General features: G+C 33.6%; 1 protein-coding gene across 1 annotated transcript in view; it reads right to left on the bottom strand.

Moving 5' to 3' along the window:
* Stxbp5 (syntaxin binding protein 5) overlaps positions 1 to 23,782 on the bottom strand; it is a 165,875-nt gene that overhangs the window by 127,384 nt on the left and 14,709 nt on the right. The window contains exon 4 of the mRNA XM_077802187.1: positions 4,103 to 4,184. Within this exon, the coding sequence (XP_077658313.1) occupies positions 4,103 to 4,184 (82 nt within the window). The remainder of the gene's footprint in view (positions 1 to 4,102; positions 4,185 to 23,782) is intronic.

Consider the following 23,782-nt stretch of genomic DNA (forward strand, 5'->3'; position numbering starts at 1 on the left):
GATGTCATTTAATGTTTGAACCTCAATAACTTCAAGTTTAACTTAATATCTTATGAAACAAAAGTGTAATAGTAGTATACAGTAGGATACATGATTAAGACTTAGCTATTTAAAATTAGAGATTGGAATATAAAATTAGTTGGTGACTACAATAAATATTTTCTGGACTAACAGAGCAAAATATGATATAAAATGTCAAATGTTTTCTCTGATATAAAGAGGCTGATTCATAATGGGATAGGGAGAAGGGAACATGGGAGGAATAGATAAACTTAGGGTAGAGTTGCTGGAAAGGGAGGGAGGGGGCGTGGGGTTATAAATGATGGTGGAATGTCATTATCATTATTATCCAAAGTACATGTATAAGGACACGAATTTTTGTGAATATACTTTGTATACAACCAAATATGAAAAATTGTGCTCTATATGTGTAATAAGAGTTGTAATGCATTCTGCTGTCATATATAAATAAAAAAATGTATGGGAAAAAAGATAATTTCTTGTTTGTTGAGTTTTATTATTTAGGGTAACAAATGTTAAAGGGATTAAGGTTTGTATAATTCCAGTTACAAACAACTGTCACTTTAGGTTATTATACTACACTATGGATTCTAAATTTTTCTTAAAAGTTAAACTTGGTTAATATAAGTAGACTGGTGTAATTATGAAGCTACTACTGGTTTCTTTTACATTAGATGTATTCATGTCCCCCAAGAATACAAGTCTTTAAATAAAAGGTCTAGGAGAACACTTTACCATGCTGTTGTTCTACATCTAAAGTTGTCTGTAACACTGGTCTTTTGCAAACTTAAATTTTTATTTATGTCATTTGATGTTCTATAATTAGATAAAAATAATCTGTCATAAGTTGTAAAATTTTGTGTTACTCTTTACTTTGGGATGGGCACTTTAATACATTTTTGGAAGACAATAAGGAGAGACTGGTTTATTTAAAGGTTGACAATATGGGATATGAAGAAATTTTGCCACTTTCCCACAAATGGGGTTAAAAGCTATCTTAGCCTGTTTGATTCATGTTTCAGTTTAATGTGAAATTATGTTAACTGATTCATATAGGCCCAGGAAATGATATATGAAAATGTTGTCAAATAATATTTGAGGAAGAAATAAGGATCAGTTTCAGAAATAAAACACCTTACCTAAGATTTATCAAGAGGCCACCTCACTTGAGTTAAAAAACTCTGCCTCTCACCTTATTCCATGTTAGGATAACCACTCAAGTTCATTTGAAGTAAATTAAAGAAATAGGCATTTTTATAAGGATTACTGTGATTTTAAAATAAGGAGGAAATATAATATATAGCTAAGTAAAGGTCTGGAATTGCAAAAAATGTTTCTTGGTTCATAGCTATTATACAAACTAAAAATGTTTTTACTCTTGTAAAAAAAAAAACTGCTAGTCCTTATTTTCATGGTCATATTCATTTATTTTGAATTAATATCATTCCAATACTCATGTCTTCTTGTTTCTCTGATAGAAGCATCCACCTCCCAGATGACTTTACAACCTGTTCTTTACAAACCAGACTTTTACCATAGACCCTTCGACTGACCCAAAACATTCCTAAAAGGGAAACCCAAACTGCTTGCCCCATGTCGCCCCCTGTCAGCCTGAAAGAGCCAGAGTTGTCATTGCCCATTTCCCCTTACAACAGTAAGGGTTCCCTTACTCAAAGGGAAGAATAAGACCAAGACAAAAGTAGTAGATTATATTTAATTTTAAAAAAAAAAAGGAAATGGGGTAGATAGCACTCCCCATCACCAATGCTTTGGCACAAAATATTTCAAGAAACCTCCAGGATCAACAGACTATTGATAATAAACTTGAAGCTAAGGTGAATGCCTTAGAGGCTATTGTAGTAGTCTTGGGTGATCAGATACAGTCTTAAGGTCAGACAACAATTATGATGCCATGTCGTTTATTAGTTTGTTTGTGTAACTAACACCTGTTCCATACTATATCTCCTAATGGGATTGGGAAAAGATAAAGATACATCTATTGTGAATTTGGAATCATAACAATGTGAATTTATATCTTTTACAACTACACGGTTACATCCAAGTCATGCAAAAAAGTAAGATTCCTGTGTTATCTTCCACCAGTTTTACACAAAAAGCTATTAGATGATTTGAATGGTTTCAATTATTAAAACATGCTAAAACATACTGCATGGTATCTCTTAGGACTTGTTTCCTTGCTCTTTATTCTGTGTTGTTTTCTCGTGGTCAGCTACAAGCTTGTCGGACAAGCTCTAGTTCCAGTACTTCAGAGTAGACATGCATAGATTACATTTAAAAAATAAAAAAGGGGGAGATGCAGAAAGTGGTAACTTATATCATGGTCTCTGACTGCCTTGTGGCTGTGGCTATGGCTGTGCTTGTGCTGGGAATTTTTGCACAAAGTTGCAGGATAAGATTGCCTAGTTGCTATAGTGATGCCCTGCCTGAGGAAGCTCTGTGCAAAGGCACAGAACTACATCAGTCTTAACTTTGAGCTCAGACACCTGTCATCAGTGAAAGAGAATTCTGAGCATAACAAGATAACCACAAGAGCCAAGACATTCAAGTCTGTCTGCTTTGCAGAAACATTCCCACAAATAACCTTTTGATGATAAAACCTGTATAAAAAATCTGCTGTACTAGCTCTGGGTCTTTGTTCTTGTATCAGAGTTTGGTGTACCAACTGGTCCCAGGTTTCTCCTTGTAAGTGTGTATGTCTTTAAACCCCACATTGCCCCTCACCAGTTTCTAAGATTGGGCTATGTAAGTCAAGGAAAAGTTAGATACCTTTTATATTAATTTCAAAAGATTTGCAATCCCAATCCTTTATGTTATTATGAGAAATCTTAAAGTCTCCCCATTTAAAATAGGAGTTTTTCATCCAATTCGGAATGATTAAAATAGCTGTCAAAATAAGATATACATCAAACCATATCTCCCAGTCCTTTCCACCTTCTAAATTCTGAGGGGTAACTCTTTTATGTAGGTACTACTGCTATAACATGACAACTGGAAAGCTATCTGACATACATAAAGTACACACTCTCCTTTTACTAGAAAGCATCGTCTTATCTATAACACTCAGACCCTAAAAAAAATTACACAATTACAAATTATTAGTATGATAGTTTTACTTAATTTTTTGTCATCTTTAGAATTTTACTTCCATGAAAACCTTTCTTAAATTCTGACATGAATATTCATCAAAATCCAGAGGTATTTAGATATGTATTTTCCTATACATTACAAATTTATTCAATGTATCTTAAGGATTTGGGGGGAAAACAATTTTCACAAACTATCCTCAAATCTAAGGAGTTCATCAGAGCCTTTTCTGGAGAAATTTCTCTTCTTTCCTTCTACGACCATCTTTCCTTGCCTGTTGCCACTTACAGTGAAGATCTATTCTCAGAGCTGCTCATGTTGTTCTAAAATCTGCAAGCACAGAGTTTCCTGAGCTAATAAAATGTTGTTTACACTATCTCTTTCTATATAGTAAATTCAAAAAGAAGGGGATTATCAATTACTTCAACAAATAAGCAGCACAACTTGAAGCAATATCCACTTTAAAATGAAAATTGGCTTCTTCCTGGTAGTATTTCAAAGCAATTCATTAGGGCTGGGGATGCAGATCAGGAGAACACTGCCTAGCATGTGCGAGGCTCTGGGTTCAATCCCCAACACCACAAAAAAAAAAAAAAAAAAAAAAAGAAAGAAAAAGAAACAAAAGGTCAAAGTAATCCATTAAAGGAATTCTGTTACTTATAACAGGATTCTTATTTTATTAATTTTTAATATAGACTTTGTTATACAACTTTAAATATCCCTGAAATAAAATTATATGCAGCATCTAGTACCAAAAAAAATTTTAGCCTTATCCCTTCTGTTTGCAACTCTATTTTGAGAAATATATCATACAACTCTCCACAATGATGACTAAAACTAAATTACAGTTATCTCCAACCCACAATATATTAATTTTTGTTCAAATATTTAAATGTGAATGCATACAAAAAAACTGAAAGACCAGATGTAGCCCAATTTCAAATATAAAAAGGAATGATTAAGATAATTCACTAACCTCATTAATCAGGAACTGGAGCTGAATTACAGCAGCTCCACTGTCATGTTGGCAATAACATTCTACTCCCGGACGACCAAAGCTATCATAAATTCCATTAAGGAGTTTTTGATATGTGTGGCCTTTTTTTCTTTAGAGAAATTGATAAGTTATAACAAACTAATAAGTATTTTGATAACCTGATATTTAATAATATAGGGCACTTACTGAGGTGGAGATTTAGAGTTAGGTTTACTACACATTAATTAGTTTCTGTCGATAATCAGAAGTCTCACCAGTTACAGTTCTAAAAGAAATAAAAAAATAGATCCTTCTAGTAAAAAAATGAAGTATTAAATTCAGCAATATGGAAAAACACGAAATAGTTAAATTATTTTACTCTGGCCCAAAATCTTTTTTTTTCCTTTTAAAATTTTCATATAACAGAAAACATTTATATAACATTTTTTATGTGCCACCCATTATTATAAACATGTTTCATAATATTAAATATTTTAATCCTCATAACCCATGGAAGAATATATTAATATTCCCTATGATAAGGAAACTGAAGTACAGAGAAATTACATAACTTGACCCAAGTCACACAACTACAAAGTAAAAGAGAAGGAATGTGAATATGCAACATGGTTCCAAGATGTTCACTTTTTCCCCCCCAGTGCTGGAGCTCAAACCTAGGGTCACTGTCATGTTAAGGACAAACTCTACCACTAAGATGTACCCCTAGCCCTACATTCATAATAGGTATGCTAATCAATAAAATGGAACAAAAAAGGCTATACACTCAATAGAATCCCCTGTGTGCAGTTAAATACATTTCACCTTCATAATCTTGACCATTTTAACATGTTAATACACTAATCCAATTTTCACTACTTAATAAATACTAATAGTAACCAAAATAAAAATCTTTGGTGGGATTTAATAAAATTATAACTCTTTCTATAAACTCAAATCCAGGAATACAGACATTTTATTAAGCTAGGGCTTAATAAAAAATTAAATTGTAGCATAGGTTCAATTTGTGCTTCTCCCATTTGATTTCTAGACATTTTCCTAGGTAATATTTATTTTCAGTAGGGTTTTTTTCTATTTTATACAATTAACTTCTATTTCATAACTTTACAGACTGATTTGAGTATGCTTAGCTTATACTCAAAACCTAGAATTACTGTTATTAGCAGTATTGATAATTGTAATAGTGTTTGACACACCAGTACAAATGCAACTACAGAAACCAGATTTCAAATTGCTAGTATTGGCACTATGCAAATCACATCAAAAGTCAAGAGAAATGTCTACATGCCTGTTCACACATTTCTTTTCTCAGGTGACAAGACAGATCATTACAGTGAGACTAATTCTAATCTTTTCAGCTAAATTATTTTTGCATCAATGACTATATTTTAAAATTCTTTTTACATGAATCAAGTTAGTTAAATTTTTCTGAGCAGACCAGGAAAACTAATGTAAAAATTGTGAGCTACCATGGAGAATCATAAAAAATATATTCATCTTAATATTATCACAAAATATATATCACTTTACTAATTTTCTGATGTTAGCCCATGACCTTTCCTTTGAGTATGGATTCCGAGTTGTTTCTCTTGAATAAAACAGCTCTAACTACCCAGATTTAAGATTTCCAGTTTATCTGGATCCAGACTTGGTGTCCATTAGTGGATGAATAGATAAAAGAAAATATGGAATATATACACAATGTTCTTTTTAGTCATAAAGGAAAATGAAAGTGTCATTTACAAGAAAATGGACGGAAATTGAGAGATTTACAGAAAGGGAAATAAGCCAAACTAAGGTGTTCAAGTGCCATACGTTTCTTGCATATGTGGAAGCTACAGAGGAAAAGGAAAAAAAAGTGGAGCAGGGATCTCACGAAAACTGAAGGGAGATCAGTAGAGTAGAGGAAAGGAATCATGGAGTGGAAGAAGTGTAAGGAAAGGGAAAATACTCAGGGATGATATTGGCCGTATTATATGGTTATGTTTAATGCATATATGTAACAATAAATCTCACCATTATGTAGAACTATAGTACATCGATAAAAATATAGAAAAAAATCATCCTGTATAAGTGGAAAAAATTATTTCTAGCTTAATTGTTTAAACATGTCTTAAAAGATATTGGCTGTGAAATTCAAGTTCAACATTCATAAAAAATGTTATTCCTTCTCAATCATCTACAGTTATGATGGGAAATTTTAGCATGGAAAAACACAAACTATAGAGTACAGAGTTCTCAATCTTGTTATCATGTTAGAATTCTAGAACCACTGCAAACGTATTGCCAGAGAAGATGCCTGGGTGGGTAGGTCAGTTATTTAGTTAATTTGCTTATTTATTTATTTTAGGTGCCACAGGAACATCTGAGACACAGTGAGAATGGAACATCTCTAATTTCAAGTCAGTTCATATGCCAGTTCTGCCATTATCTGCTGTGATATAATGAGAATTATTGTAACTTTCAACGTTGTAATCTGTGAAGTAAAGATGAGACTTATTAATCTAATAGCAAACTAATTTGTTATTTATTAAAATAACAAATATTAAATAACAAGTTCTTTATAGAACCTAAAACTAAATGTTATTTTATAGTGAAGATGCCATTATAAGAAAATGTCAATTTTGAATATCAGATCACCAAACAGCATGCCACAGAAACAAACATTCACATCCTTTCACACCTATGGTGATTACTGCTTCTGGTACATGTGGTTCTTCCTAATACTAACAACACTGAGAGTTAAAATTCTTATTGGAAAATGGCCAAAAACTATAAAAAAGATCTGCTTGGTATATTATTCCCATATATCATGGCTACATTCTTATAATTAAATGAAAAAGCAAAATTTTTTACATTAAAATGAAGATGAATCAAAAGAAGAGTACATATTGAGTAATGGTATAAAGATATTTGTTAAATGGAGAAATATTATTCTGATACATACTTTTTATACATGTATGAATCAACTCTAAGGCAAAGCTAACGGTAAATCTTACCTTAGTACACTGTCTCACCTTATAACTCTGAATTCCAATATAATTTTTTCAAAATGGTACCATCATCCTAAGATAACTTTGTGTCCTCAATTTTTCTACTGCTTGCCTGTCCAGAGCTATGATATCTACCTAATCTTGTTAGTCATCTTTGTTTCTGGGAAGAACCAGTTAATTTATCTGACCCATGTCATATGGCAAATACTTCTTGTACAGTTACATTCATGGTCCTTGTCCAAAAAAGCACCATTGATAACAGTCACACTTATGAAGAGGAGATGCAGAAGCCAAAGTTAAAATATACTGGGAGCAGAGACTTTGAATGTTAAAGTTAGTTAATTGAGACACATAAACAATAGGGGAAAATAATTATAGAAGTAAAACGCACAATGAACTAGAAATTAAGTAGGAACCATCAGGAAGAAGTATACAACATTGATGAGCAGAAACAAAAAGCTTGTTTACTTATAGAACTATACATCAATTTAAAAATAAACATGTATCCAATTGCCTAAATTGACTATTGTTGTTGCTGTTATGATATTGGCTGGGTGACTGGTTAAGAAGGGAGTGATAAAGGAGGAACTAAGATATCCTTATATCCATCATCCATATCATCATCATTGAGATTTATGAAACATTCGATAGGTATCAATAACTATGGATGTATTACTTCACAATAGTACTTCTGTGACAATTTGTTTTTAATAAATGAGAAGAGTCAGGTACAATAAGTAAACTGTCCAAGGTAATTTGTATGTTAGTTAAGAAAACTGACCCCAGATAATCTAATTTCAGAACCTACTGTGTAAATCACCAAGCTTTACCATACAAAAATGGAATGTATGTTAAGAGCTGAATTTCACATGTAAATTTGTCACTTCCTACCTTACTGTAAGACATCTTAAAACTGGGAGAATGAACATAGAAGAGATTTATTATCCATATTTTACATATGAGTAGCTAAAAAACTCAGATTGTTCTAATACTATAAAATTGGACCAAATGTAATTTTTAGTAACAAGTAAGCATGATAAACCAAGTAAGTGGTTATCCTTAGGTAGCTGGGGTCATGCCCTTAAAGGGACAGTGGGACCTTTGTCTCTCAGTCTTTCTTTGCTTTCTGGCTTATGAGAGGTCTGATCAGTCACATACTCCCTGCTATTGCCATCCAGCAGAGAGGCCCATGGAAATATGGCCATCTGAACTTGGACTGGAAAATTTAGAATCATGAGCTAAATAAACTTTTTCTAAGGTAAATGGCTTACGTATTTCATTATTGTACTGTGAAGCTCATAGGAATGGTACACAATATTCCAATCAAAAAATACAATACACTCATTTTTCATATTAGCTCAGGGTCTAATATTAAATATTAATTTTAATAATAAATCAATGTGTCCCATTAGGGTAAGTAAAATGAAATTCTATATTTCAATTTAGAAACTACCATCTTTTTTTATAATATTTTTTTAGTTGTAGGTGGACACAATACCTTTATTTTATTTATGTGGTGCTGAGGATCGAACCCAGGACCTCAAACATGGGAGACGAATGCTCTACCGGTGAGCCACAGCACCAGCCCCAAACTACCTTCTTGCATACGCTTCATGTCTAAATATTTAGAGACTAGAGCCATGTGAGAGCAATAAAGCAGCAAACAAACAAATGGAGTCTTGGGTTTAGTTCAGTGGTAGAATACATACTTAGTATTTATGAAGTCCTGGATTCAATTCTCTGCATAAAAAAAAGTTTAGTATATCAAACATCATCTTACTAAAGATAATACAATATGTTAGAGAGAGAGATGGTGGGGGAGAGAAAAAAGCTTGCAGGATTAATGAAATATACTATGTTAGTAGAAAAAAGGACAAAAATCACATTGTCATTTCAATGGGCATAAAAATTTATAGACAAAAATCAATCCTTTTTCCTGGTAAACCACTCAATAGAACAAAGAATAGAAGAAAACTTCCTCAATGTAACAAAGGAAATCTATGAAAAAGTCACAGCTAAGCTAACATCATACTTAATGGTGAAAGACTGAATAGCTTATCCACTAAGATCCAGCCTATAGGCTAGTGAGCTTCTAGGACAATCTCAAGTAATAGGAACATGGTAATGAGCTCTCTTTATAGCCCAAAAGCCTAGGAAAGACTCAATAAATATTTATGAATGAATGATCTTTTCTAAACACATGCTTCTATCTAGTCACCGCTTCTTAGGTCTAATATTAGCTCACTTTTCAGAAAAACAGTATGGGATAGTGGAAAGATGTTACAGTCTTGCCTTTACCAGCAGATTAATCTAAATTGTTTCTAGGGCCCATTATATCTCCATGAAATATACATTTCTAAAATTCCATGAAACTATTTTTCTAGCCCATTCATTTTACCTTCCAATCATTTGTTGGATTGCTATTACAGTCATAGCACTAGTTCCTCTTATTGCTCATCCTAGCTTCTGGGGTTTATACTGTACTGTCAGCAAGGTAGAATCAAAGAGTACTAAAAGGCAAAGGGACCAGGCAGTGATAGGTTCTGAAAGTATAGCTCCTGGGCAAATTTTCACTGCTGTCACTACCACTATGTGTTATGAAAATGGATGACTTACATATTTTGACAACCTCTACTTTTCTGCAGAATGTAATAATATCAAGAGTGGTATAGTATAAACTTAGTAAATTATTAAGATTTATAAAGATTTAAAGATATTCAAGAGTATCTTTTCATCAGTTCCTGTCAACTAAAAAAGGGGTAATGAAAGCAATGGCATTATCCTAATCTCTACTGAAGTGACATATTCAATTTTTTTCAACCTAGGAAGAGAAGATTCTAGTATATTAAAATAAAAACCAACCAGAGAACTTCTATACAGTTTCTGAAAATACACTGTAAAGTCTGAAGCATAAGGATGACTATATTTTCCATGAACTCTCAAGTGAGTAATAAATTATTCTATAGTATTATTCTGTGAGGGTAACTTAGAAAACATATTCTGTTTCGAAACCAAGGATTTTTAAGGGCAAATTGTTCCCTCCTGTTACAACAGAGGACAAACCCAAGAGCACAATTTTAATCCATCAGAAACAACAGTTACCTGTGTTACTGTTCCTTTCAGTACATTCTTATACTTTTTAGCAAATAGGATGCTTTATGCCTGTTTAAATATGCTGGTAAACCTTCAAAGTGTTGCTACTCTGAACTCCCTTACTACTCTGTAAATAAAAGGTCAGTGGAAAAAAAATATATATGTGTGTGTATGTGTGTGTGTGTGTGTGTGTGTGTGTGTGTGTACACATATACAGACGGGGGGGGGAGAGAGAGAGAGAGAGAGATTACTTTTAATGGCATAAGTCTTAAAGAAATTTAGCCATGGGATTATTTTAAATTAGAAAGTTAAAATAGAAATAACACTGTAATATAATCAAAGAATACTATATAATCATTTGTTAAATGAAAAGAGGATGATGTGCTTTAGAACAGGACTAATGTTCTCACTTATTTTGTGTGGACATAAATCACTTAGCATCTGAAAGTTTGATTTCATCTATAATTCCACAGTTATGAGAAATAAATAAAATTGACAAAAGGGTAATAGATCATATATTATCTTATTAAAATAATATAACCAGTTAATAAAATAAAACAATAAACAGCAGGTAGCTAGAAAAAAATGAAAAGACATAAAGTGATTTGTAAAAACTAAATAATATGTATGTGATATAGTTTTCTCAACTGGTAACATCTGCCTTCTTCATCTAATCAATATTATGATCAACTACAAATTTAAGACTAGACTTTTCTATTTCTATGAGGAATGCCATTGGGATTTTGATCGGAATTGCATTAAATCTGTACAGTGCTTTCGGTAGTATTGTCATTTTGACAATATTAATTCTGCCTATCCAACAGCAAGGCAGATCTTTCCATCTTCTAAGGTCGTCTTTGTTTCTTTCTTTAGGGGTCTGTAGTTTTAATTGTATAGATCTTTCACCTCTTTTGTTAAGTTGATTCCCAAGGTTTTTTTTTTTTTTTTTTTTCCTTTGAGGCTATTGTAAATGGGCTAGTTTTCCTCCATTCCCTTTCAGAGGATTTGCCTTTGATTTATGGGTGTTGATTTTATATCCTGATACTTTGCTGAATTCATTTACTAGTTCTAGAAGTTTGCTGGTGGAATTTCTTGGGTCTTCTAGGTATAGAATCATATCATCAGCAAAAAGTGCTAATTTGGGTTCTTCTTTTCCTATACATATCCCTTTGATTTCTTTCATCTATCTAATTGCTCTAGAAATAGAAAAAGCAGTCATGAAATTCATCTGGAAAAATAACAGAATAGCTAAAGCAATCCTTAGCAGGAAGAGTAAAGCAAGTGGCATCACTATACCAGAACTTAAACTATACTACAGGGCAACAGTAACAAAAACAGCATGGTATTGGCACCAAAACAGACTGGTAGACCAATGGAACAGTATAGAGGACACAGAGACTAACCCACAAAACTACAATTATCTTATACTAGACAAAGGGGCCAAGAACATGCACTGGAGAAAAGATATCCTCTTCAACAAATGGTGCTGGGAAAACTGGAAATCCATATGCAACAAAATGGAATTAAACCCCTATCTCCCACCATGCACAAACTCAACTCAAAATGGATCAAGAACCTAGGAATAAAACCAGAGACACTATGTCTAAGAGAAGAAAAAGTAGGCCCTAATCCCCATCATGTGGGATTAGACCCCAACTTCTTTAATAAGACTTCTGTGGTGCATGAATTAAAATAAAAAATCAATAAATGAGATAGATTCAAACTAAAAAGCTTCTTCTCAGTAAAAGAAATAATCTGTGAGGTGAATAAAGAGCCTACATCTTGGGAGCAAATTTTTACCCCTCCCACATCAGATAGAGCACTAATCTCTAGGGTATATAAAGAACCAAAAAGCTAAACACCAAAAAAAAAAACCAAATAACCCAATCAATAAAGAGACACTTCGCAGAAGATGATGTAAAATCAATCAAGAAATACATGAAAAAATGTTCAACATCACTAGCAATTAGAGAAATACAAATCAAAACCACACTAACATTTCAACTCACTCCAGTCAGAAAGGCAGCTATTATGAATACAAACGACAATAAGTATTGGTGAGGATGTGGGGGAAAAGAACACTCATACACTGCTGGTGGAATGTACAGTGGTGCAGCCAATATGGAAAGCAGTACGGAGATTTCTTGGAAAATTGGGAATGGAACCACCATTTGACCTAGCTGTCCCTCTCCTCAGCCTATACCCAAAGGACTTAAACACAGTATACTACAGGGACACAGGCACATCAATGTTTATAGCAGCTCAACTCACAATAGCTAAACTGTGGAACCGACCTAGATGCCCTTCAATAGATGAATGGATAAAAAAAATGTTTCATATATACACAATGGAATATTACTCAGCAATAAAAGAGACTAAAATCATGGCATCTGCAGGTAAATGGATGGAGTTGGGAAGATAATGCTAAGTGAAGTTAGCCAATCCCCTCACCCCTCAAAAAAAAAAAAAAGCCCAATGTTTTCTCTGATATAAGGGAGCTGATTCATAGTGGGGTAGGGAGGGTGAGCATGGGAGGAATAGAAGAACTCTAGATAGGCCAGAGGGGTGGGAGGGGAAGAGAGGGGGCAGGAAGTTAGAAATGATGGTGGAATGTGATGGTCATCATTATCCAAGTACATGTATGAAGACACAAATTGGTGTGAATATACTTTGTATACAACCAGAGATATGAAAAACTGTGCTCTGTATGTGCTATATGAATTGTAAAGCATTCTGCTGCCATATATCAATTTTTGAAAATTAATAAAAAATAAAAAAATAAAGACTAGACTTTTCAACCTCATAATAAGACTACATGGTCATTTGCTCCTGGTTCTCAGGCCAGTGATAAATTGCTAGGAAGGGAAAACACCAAAACACAATCCTGGAACTCTGTTTCTTTACAAATATTCCACACACCACAGTTTCACAATTCTATCTCCAAAGGCAGTACAGAATCAAAGCAAATCATCGGCATATTTCCTCACTCACCACAGGTTTTAAGATGATGTAACTACTTTTAAATAACATCCTTTCTATACACACAATAATGAATGTGTGTATATCTACCAATTGCCTCACTAGGAATAATACTACCCAAACTAAAACACTTAAACCAGCATTACTCAGCTCTGGTTCTATATTACAAGTATTTATAGAGATTTAAAAACAAAAAATTGCAGATGTCATACCCCATGCAGAACCACTGAATCAGAATCTGTACAGAAGAAATCCAACTACATGTTTGGCAGTGTTTCTAAGTTTTGTATTGTTTTTCCTTTCAGCTCCACAAATGATTATAATGTATGAGGCACTCCATTCTTTAATACACTAATACACATATACATACACACACACACACACACACCTGTGAGATGCATAAAATTTCTGATTTTCTTTCTTCAAAGAAAATAATCATAAATTTCCATAATATCTCAAAACTCGTAATTCTCAAATTTCTAATAGATTCCCACTAACTGCCATAACAGAAACATGCTCAAAACAATGGTTTAGTAAGTGTTTGCCAAAGATTAATAAAGTGAAGATCATTTCATTTTCTATATTGAAATACTTGCCACACAAAGCCTTTGTGAAGTAACATTTAGATATCATACCCCTATTGTATACTTTCATCTACTTGAAAAACATCAGTTTTAAAACCTCTTCTTGAGGTGGGTATGTCAGTCAACTTTTCATCCTGTAACCATAAAACCTAACCACGGCAACTTAAAGTCAGAAAAGTTTATTTGGGGCTCATGGCTTCAATCAGAGTTTTATTCCACAGTCAGCCAACTCCATTGCTATGGGACCGAGATGAGGTAAAATATAATGGTGGAAGGGCATGATGGAAGAAAGCTGCTTAGTTCATGTCAGTCAGGAAACAAACAGAGGAAGTACCTAGGGACAGATATAGTTGAAGGCCACACATCAGGTGGCCTACTTTCTCCTGTCATGCTGCACCTACCTACAGTTACCACCCAGTAGTCCATTCAAATTACTAATCCATCAAATGGATTAATCCACTGATGAGGTTACAGTTCTACTAACTCAAAACTTTTCACCTCTGAACACTGCTACATTGCCTAACGCATGAGCTCTTTGGGGGACATTTTTAATTCTAAACCATAATATCAAGAGTGGTGGCACAGGCCTGTTATTCCAGCTACCAGAGAGGACAAGGCAGGAGAATCACCAGTTTGAGGCCAACCTAGGCAATTAATAAGACTGTCTCAAAATTTTAAAAAGAAAAAAAAATTTTTTTAATGGCCAAGGATGTTTCTCACTGTGGAGTGCCACTGGGTTCAATCTCTAGTACCACAAAAGAGAAGAAGAAAAAGAAAAAAACATTATTTGCATATTATGTATTTTTTCACCAATAAAAATTAACATAGACTTCTAGCAGGTAAGGAGCTTAGAAGCCATTACTGTCCTAAGAAGAAGTAAAAAGCTGAACAAACTGTACAATCAACAACTCTTCTTAGAGCTATATGCAAAATGAGGTCACAAAACAAACCATTGTATCACAGTTGGAAGAACCAACAGGTTAACAGAGAATCGCAATTTACGGAAGCAGAAACCCAGAAGCAGAAAGTTTTGTGGAAACCAGTGCCAGGGTAAGGAAAGTAGCACTGTAATTGATGAATTGCTAGAGGCTCAGAGCAGACATGGCTGAAAAATCACAACTCCAGAAGGACCCAGTCCATACACTGTTTTTAAAAAATATTTAATCAGTTGTAGATGAAGGAACACATAGTATCTTTATTTATTTTTATGTGGTGCTGAGGATTGAACCCAGTGCCTCACACATGCAAGGCAAGCACTTTACCACTGAGCTACAGCCTCAGCTCTCCCAGTCCAGACAATTTTATGAGTTTTACCTCCAGGAGATAAAGCAAGTTATCATAGTGAATATCGGGGGAAAAATCCTCTCCTGCTTTTAGCATAGGAGACGAGAAAAGTGAATAGAATAGCATAGAATAGGTCTGCATTAGAAGACATAATTTTATCAAGTCTTCCTCTGGGGTTTTACCTAAGCCTAACAAACCTGCAGGAAGAAAAATATCCAATTCCAGTTGGCCCAAGTCTTTGAGGTGGAAGGAAGGAATGCAACTCCAGCCCCCTCAAATGTCATTCAATCTAATCCATTTAAAGTGGGATAAAGAGGAGGGACTGAGAAACACTTGTGAAGACTTCTTTATAGAAAAACACAGTCAAGAGACAGAAAGAATAGATGGGCAATATAAGCACAGACAAAAATTCTAAGAAAGAATCAAAAAGAGAAGTGGAGTTTCATTGTTAACTAAGAGACATGTCTCTAGATGGTGGAGTGGAACTAAGCAGCAAATATTTACTTTTCCACAGTCCAGAATCAAAGAAGTGAGAGAACAGTTGATCAAAGATTTTAAAAGTCATTTTAAAATTCCTGCTTAAAATGCCAGATGGATAATATCTTAATACCTAATTTCTCAATCTATTCTAGAACACTATTCTCCTCTTCTACTTTGATTAGTGAACTGTGGAGAACATTTTCACTAAGGTTTTATTAGCTTATGGCTTTGTTCTGAAATGGTCCTAGTTACTGGTGATTATGACTCTTTTCAAACTGGTGCTCTAAACTGGACACAGCAGCAGGATTATGTTGAGTGAGAGTACTGACACTTTGATATATGTTCAGCCTGGAACACTTGGTAAAAAGAAAGCAGCTCACTGAAAAGTCCCTTGTATAACAGAAGAAGAGATAATCAATCATATCAGCCATTGTGTCAAAATCAGAGAACTTCATCATGAGAAAAAAGGGAATAAGATATCCCCAGGGCTGGGGATGTGGCTCAAGCGGTAACGCGCTCGCCTGGCATGCGTGCGGCCCGGGTTCGATCCTCAACACCACATACCAACAAGAATGTTGTGTCTGCCGAGAACTAAAAAATAAATATTGAAAAATCTCTCTCTCTCTCTCCTCTCTCTCCTCTCTCTTTAAAAAAAAAAAAAAAAGATATCCCCAAAGTTCCAACAGCTGACCCCATAGACACCAATGTAACAGAAATACGTGATAAAGAATTCAGAAAGTTGATGGGTAAAAATCACTAATGAACTAAAAGAAGATCTAAGGAATGAACAAAGGGAGAAAATGAAGAAAATGATAGAGTATTTCAATAAAGAGAGAGATTCTAAAAAAGAACCAAACAGAAATCCTGAAAATAAAGACTCAATAAATAAAGAAAAATTCAGTTGAAAATCTCACCAACAGATTTGATCACATGGAAGACAGAATTTTAGGCACTGAAAACAAGGTATATGAATCTGAAAACTCAGTCAACGATAAGAAAAGAAACTAAATTATCATGATAAGAATATACAAGAAATCTGGGACAATATTAAGCGATCAAGCACAAGAATAATTGGTATTGAAGAGAGATCCAAGACACAAGCTAAAGACATGGATAATCATTTCAGTGAAATAATTTTCAAAAACATTTTCAAACCCTTGTGAATGAGACAGACATCTAGATACAGGAGGCATTCAGAACCCCAAATATGAAAGATCAAACAAGAACTTCTCCATGACATATTATAATTAAAATGCCTAATATACAGAACATGAATGGAATTTGAAAAGCTTCAGGAGAAAAACATCAGGTCACATTTACAGGCATGACAATCAGAATAACTTATGATTTCTGAGTGAAGACTCTAAAAGTCAGGAGGGCTTGGCACAATATATTCCAAGCCCTGAAAGAAAATAATTTCCAACCAAGATTACTACAGCTAGCAAAGCTATTCTTCACAATCAAAGGAGAAATAACAATCTTCTAAGAAAAGCATAAACTAGAGAATCCATGACTACTAAGCCAGCATTACAAAAAATACACACAGGAATACTACACACACAAAAATTTAAAAACAAAATTTCAAGCTTCTGAATAAATGAATTTCATTAGACAAGTAGCTAAGAAAATGAGAATTGGGATTGGATTAAACATTACAAATGAATTAAAATTGTAGGGAAAAATAAAGCTCTATAATAACACTGAAAGTAAATGTTCTCAACTCTTCAGTGAAAAAACAGACTACCTGATTGGATTAAAAACTATGGCCCAAGTATACATCACTTGCAAAAGACAAACCTCAAAAGCAAAAACATTCACTGACTGAAAGTGAAAGAATTAAAAATGATATTCCGTGCAAACTGAGCCCAATAATAAACAGGAAAAGTGCATAGCCAAAAAAACTAATAAGACTGAGAAAGTAACTCCATACTAGTAAAGGGAATAAAACAAGGAGATGGAAATATTAAATACACATGCCTCAAACAAAAGTGCACCTAATTCCACAAAACAAACACTACTCAACATACAGGTTCAGAAGGATTTCAACACAATAATACTAGGTGATTTCAACACTTCTCTATCACCAATACACAGGTCATATAGATTCAAAAACAACAGATACTTAGTTCCAACCTAAAAAATGCCATAAGTCAATTGGATCCAACAGACATGGACAGAATACTTCATCCAACCATAGCTGAATGTATTTTCATCTCAGATGCTCATGAAATTTTCTCCAAAACAGAGCATACTGTAGGTCACAATGCAAGTTGTAGCAAATATATACACACACTCATACATACATACCAAATTAAAAAAAAATCAATATAATTTTATCTTATTGATTCATAATGGAATGAAATTAGAAATCCCAGAAACTACAGAAATTATACTGGCACATGGAGTTAGACCAACACACTCTTGAACAATGACTAGACTACAGAAGACATGAGGGGAGAAATTTTAAAATTATCACTATCAAATGAGATTAAAAATATACCACACCAGAATCTCTTGGACACTATGAAGACAATTCTAACAGGAAAATTTGTAGCTATTGAGTTCTAACATTAAACATTATAAAGCATCCCCCAATAACAACAACAAAAGAAAGATCTCAAATAAACCTAATGGTGCATCTCAAGTTCCTAGAAAAACAAGAGCAAACAAACTTAAAGCCAGTAGGAGGAAAAAAATAATTAAGATATGAAATGAAGTTAATTAGTAGAGAATTAAAAACTACAAAGGATTGAAGTGACAAAGAGTTGGTCCTTTTAAGGAGAGACAGAGATAAATAAAACTCATAAAGACTCAGCCAGACTAACCAAAAGAAACAGAGAAAAGATCCAAGTTAATAATAATTATAGGTAAAAAGGGAGAAATCACAACAGACATGACTAATATCCAAAGAATCAACTAGGAGTTGTTTTGAAAATTTTATTCCAATAAATTGGAAAATCTAGAAGATACAAATTTATAGACACATAAGACCTGTCAAAATTGAATCAAGAGGATACACAAAATCTAAACAGAACAACAAGAAGCAATGAGATCAGAGGAGTAATAAAAAGTCTCTCAATAAAGAAAAGCACAGGACCAGATGGATTCTCAGATAAATTCTACCAGAACTTTAAAGAAATACTAACAATTCTCCTCAAATTATTTCATGAAATAGAAGGGGAAGGGAAACACTTCCAATGCATTCTATGAAGCCAAGTTCACTCTGATACCAAAACCAAATAAGGATGCAGCAAGAAAAGAAAACTACAAGACCAATGGACTTGATGACCACAGATGCAAAAATCATGAATAAAAGATTAGCAAACTATATTCAAAAGCACATTAAGAAAATTGTATATAACAATCAAGTTGGTTTTATTCAAGGGAGGCAAGAATGTTTCAACATTCATAAGTTAATAAATATATTTCATCACATACCTGGAATTAAGAATAAAAATGGCATGATCATCTCAATAGATGCAGGAAAAGTCTCTGGTAAAATTCAGCACTCGTTTCTATTAAAAATACTAGAGGAACTAGGGATAGAAGAAACTTAACACCATAAAGTCTATATATGACAAACTCAAAGCCAACACCATATTAAATGTGAATAAAAACTAAAAGCATTTTCTGTAAAATCACAAGATAAGGATATCCACTCTTACCACCTACATTTAAAACAGTACTTCAAATTCTAAACAGAGCAATCAAATAAGAGTAGGACATAAAATGTATACAAACAGGAAAAGAAGTCAAATTATCACTGTTTGCAGATGACATGACCCTAAAGTTAGAAGACCCGAAAGATTCCATCAGAAGACTACTATAGCTGATAAACTTATTAAGTAGCAGTATACAAAATCAATAGCTTTTCTGTATGCTGATAACAAATCTGCTGAAAAAAAATCAGTAAAATAATTCAAAGCACAATAGTCTCAAACAAAATAAAATACCTAGGAATATATCTAACTAAAAGACGTCTACAATGAAAAATTAAGGAAAAATGATAAAAGAAAAAGAAGGCACTAGAAGCTGGAAAGATTCCCATGTTCATGAACATATAGAATTAATGTTGTTAAAACTGCCCTATTACCAAAGTCAGACTCAATTCAATTCAATCCCCATCAAAATGCCAATGTTATTCTTCAAAGAACTAAAAAAAGATCATCCTAAAATCCATATGCAATAAAAGACCAGAATAGTAAAATCAATTCTGAATAAGAGTAATGCTTATATGGACATTCCTTGGAAAACTTAGAATGGAACCACCATTTGACCTAGCTATCCCACTCCTCAGTTTATACCCAAAGAACTTAAAAAAAGCATACTACAGGACTCAGCCACATTAATATTTATAGCAGCACAATTCACAATAGCTAAATTGTGGAACCAACCCAGATGCCCTTCAGTAGATGAATGGATAGGGAAAATGTGGTATATATACACAATGAAATATTGTGTATATATACACAATAAAAGAGAACTAAAAGAGAACAAATCATGGTATTTGCAGTTAAATGGATGGAGTTGAAGAATATTATGCTAAGTGAAGTAAGCCAATCCCAAAAAACCAAATGCCAAATGTTCTCTGATATGAGGATGTTGACTCATATTGGGAATGGCAGGGGGAGCATGGGAGGAATGGAGGAACTTTAGATAGGGCAAAGGGAAGGAGGGGAAGGGAGGGGGCATGGGGGTAGGAAAGGTGGTGGAATGAGATGGACATCATTACCCAAAGTACATGTATGAAGACATGAATGGTGTGACTCTACTTTGTGTACAACTAGAGACATGAAAAATTGTGTTCTATATGTGTACTGTGATTTGAAATGTATTCTGCTGTCATACATAACAAATTAGAATAAACAAATAATTAAATAAAGAGGAATGCTTGAGGTATCACAATACCCAATTTCAAATTATACTAAAATAGTATGGTATGGGCATAAGAACAGACAAGTATATCAATGGAATAGATCAGAAATTAGAAACAAACCCACACATATACAATCATCTAATCTTTGACAAAGACACCAAAAACATGTGTTGGGTAAATATGGTCTTTTTAATGAATGGTGTTGAGAAACTGGATATCTATATAGAGAAAAATGCAAGTAGATCCCTATCTCTCACGTTCTACAAAAGTCAACTTGATGTGGACTGAAGACCTAGGAACTAGACCAAAAAAACTGCTACTAGTATAAAGAAACACAAAGAAAACAGTTCAACATATAGGCATAAGAAACAGCTTCCGCAATAGGGCTCCTAAAGCTCAGGAAATAATTCCAAGGATTAATAAATGGGATAACATCAACTTAAAAACCTTCTGCATAGCAAAGAGAATAAGAGTGTGAAGAGAGAGCCTATAGAATGGGAAAATTTCTTTATCAGCTACTCTCCCTACACAGGATTAACATTCAGAATATACTAAGAACTAAAAAAAAAAAAAAAAAAAACACCTAATAACCCAATCAATAAATGGGCAAATGAACAAACATTTCTCAAAAGAAGAAATTCAAATGGGGCTGGGGATGTGGCTCAAGTGGTAGCACGATTGCCTGGCATGTGTGCGGCCCAGGTTCGATCCTCAGCACCACATACAAACAAAGATGTGTGTCCGCCGAAAATTGAAAAACAAATATTAAAAATTTAACAAAAAAAGAAATTCAAATATCCAATACATTAGAAAATTTTCAATATCTTTAGCAAACAGGGAAATGCAAATTATAACTGCATTGAAATTTCATCTCATTCTAGTTAGAATGGCCATCATCAAGAATAGAAGAAATAATAAATGTTTGAGAGAATATGGGGAAAAGGAACACTTTATACTCTCAAAGGATGAGGAATGTTACTGCCATGTGACCCAACTATAATATTCCCAGTATATTTCTAAAAGAATTAAAGTCAGCACACTATAGTGAAACATACATACCCATGTTTATAGCAGCACATTCATAAGAACCAAGTTATGGAAGAAGAAGATATTCTTCATCAGTAGAATGGATAAAGAAAATGTGGTACACAATGGAGTTTTAATCAATCACAAAGAACAAAATTATGTCATCTGCAGGAAAATGGATGGAACTAGAAAGCATCATGAGGAGTGAAATAAGCTAGAATCAGAGAGTCAAGGGTCTTACGTTCTCTCTCATTTGTGGAAGCTAGAGACAAAAATATTTTAAAAGGGACTTCATGAAAAGAGAAGGCCAGCAGAGATGAGAAAGAGAATCAGGTGAGGATGGATGAGAGGAAAAGAGGAATTACTAGAGAATGCAACTGATCAAGTCATGTGCATATACAAATATGTCACAAAGAATGTCACTATTATATATAGTCATATGCACCAATAAAAGTTATAAATTTATATTGCAAATTCTAGGAAAACTGCTAAAAAAAGAAGTACAAAAAAAAAAAAACCATAAGGGGCTGAAGTTGTGGCTTAGTCAGTGGTATAGCGCTCACCTAGCATGTGTGAGGTGCTGGGTTAGATCCTCAGCACCACATAAAAATAAATAAATAAAATAAAGGTATTGTGACCAACTACAACTAAAAAAAAACTATTAAAAAAAGAAGCATAACTACTATACTAAGAAATAAAGAAAAGGAATTTATAGAAAATGCTAGCAATCAAACACACTACATGTAGTCTTTGATGTACTTAGCAGTAGACTGGATACAGCTGAGGAAACAATCCTTGAGCTTGAAGATATATCAACAGAACTTACCCAAACTGAAAGACAAAGAGAAAAAAACCTAACAGAATATCCAAGAACTGTGAGACAACTACAAACAATATAACTTAAATGCAATAGGACAACTAGAAAGAAAAAAAAAAGAAGAAATATTTGATGCAAAAATGAGAGTTTTCTCAACATCAGACACTGAATTACAGATCCAAGAATCTCAGAAAACACCAAGCAGAATTAATGTGGGGGAGAGGGGAGAGCAGACCTAGACATTTCATTTTCAAACTACAGAAACTCAAAACTAAAGAAGAAATCTTGAAAGAACCCAAGGGGGAAAATATCTCACCTATAATTGAGCAAAGATAAAAATGATTTTTCACTTCTTCTCAGAAACCATGCCAGCAAGAAGACAGAGAAGTGAATATTTAAAGTGTAGAGAGGGGGGAAAAAGAAACTCTTCAAACTGGCACTCTGTACCCTACAAAATAATCTTCAAAAGTAAAGTAGTAATGAAGACTTGATCAAATAAAAATTAATGAAATTTGTGATGTGCTGAACTGTCTTACAAGAAATATTTTTTAAAGTTCTTTAGAGAGAAAGAAAATCATATAGGTCATAAGTTCATATCCAAATAAAGAAAGGAAGAGCATCAGAGAAAGAGTAGAGGCAAAATAAAAACTGGTATTTCTTACTCTTAACCAATATAACAGTTAAGAAATTTGTTCAAAATAATAATAGCAATACAGTTAAATATATGCTTATATATATATATATATATGCACTATGTATGATTATGTACAAGTAAAATAAATGATAGCAATGAAAGAAGGAATGAGAGAGAAGAATTGGTACTCACAATACCTCTGAAGCAGTATAGAAGTAGTGACAGTGGATATCCTTTTCTTTTTACGATTTTACAGTAAATGCTCTTAGTTTTATCCCATACAATATGACATTGCCTTTGGGATGGGCTCAATGGTGAATTTTAAGTCTATAATCTCATTCAGAACTTATTTTATGAGGCCAGCCAGACTATCTAATACCAAAACCAGACAGAGACATTACAAAAAAACTATAAACCAATATCATTCATAAACACAAATGCAAAAATTATCAACAAAATATTAGCAAACTGTATTCTCACAATGTATGAAAAGAAATCACATAGCACGACCAAATGGGATCCATACCAGGTATGCAATACTGGTTTAACACTTAAAAGTCAACTAATGTGCTTCAACACAAGCCAGGTATAGTGGTATACACGTCAGGAGACTAAGACAGGGAGATTTCAAGTTAAAGGACTAGCCGGACAACTTAGCAATACCATATCTCAGAAATAAAATATATATATATATATAATTTTTTTTAAGGGCTGGGAGTGAAACTCAGTGGTAGAGCTTTTGCCTAGCATGTGTGAGGGCCCTAGTACCATCCCCAGCACTGCAAAACCAAAACTCACATGCTTATATCAACAGATGAAGAAAAACCATTTGACAAAGTCCAACCCTCATTTCAAAAAAAAAAAAAAAAACTTCTAGAAATCTAGGAATACAGGGG

This window comes from Urocitellus parryii, chromosome 8 (assembly GCF_045843805.1).
Source record: "Urocitellus parryii isolate mUroPar1 chromosome 8, mUroPar1.hap1, whole genome shotgun sequence".
NCBI lineage: Eukaryota > Metazoa > Chordata > Mammalia > Rodentia > Sciuridae > Urocitellus > Urocitellus parryii.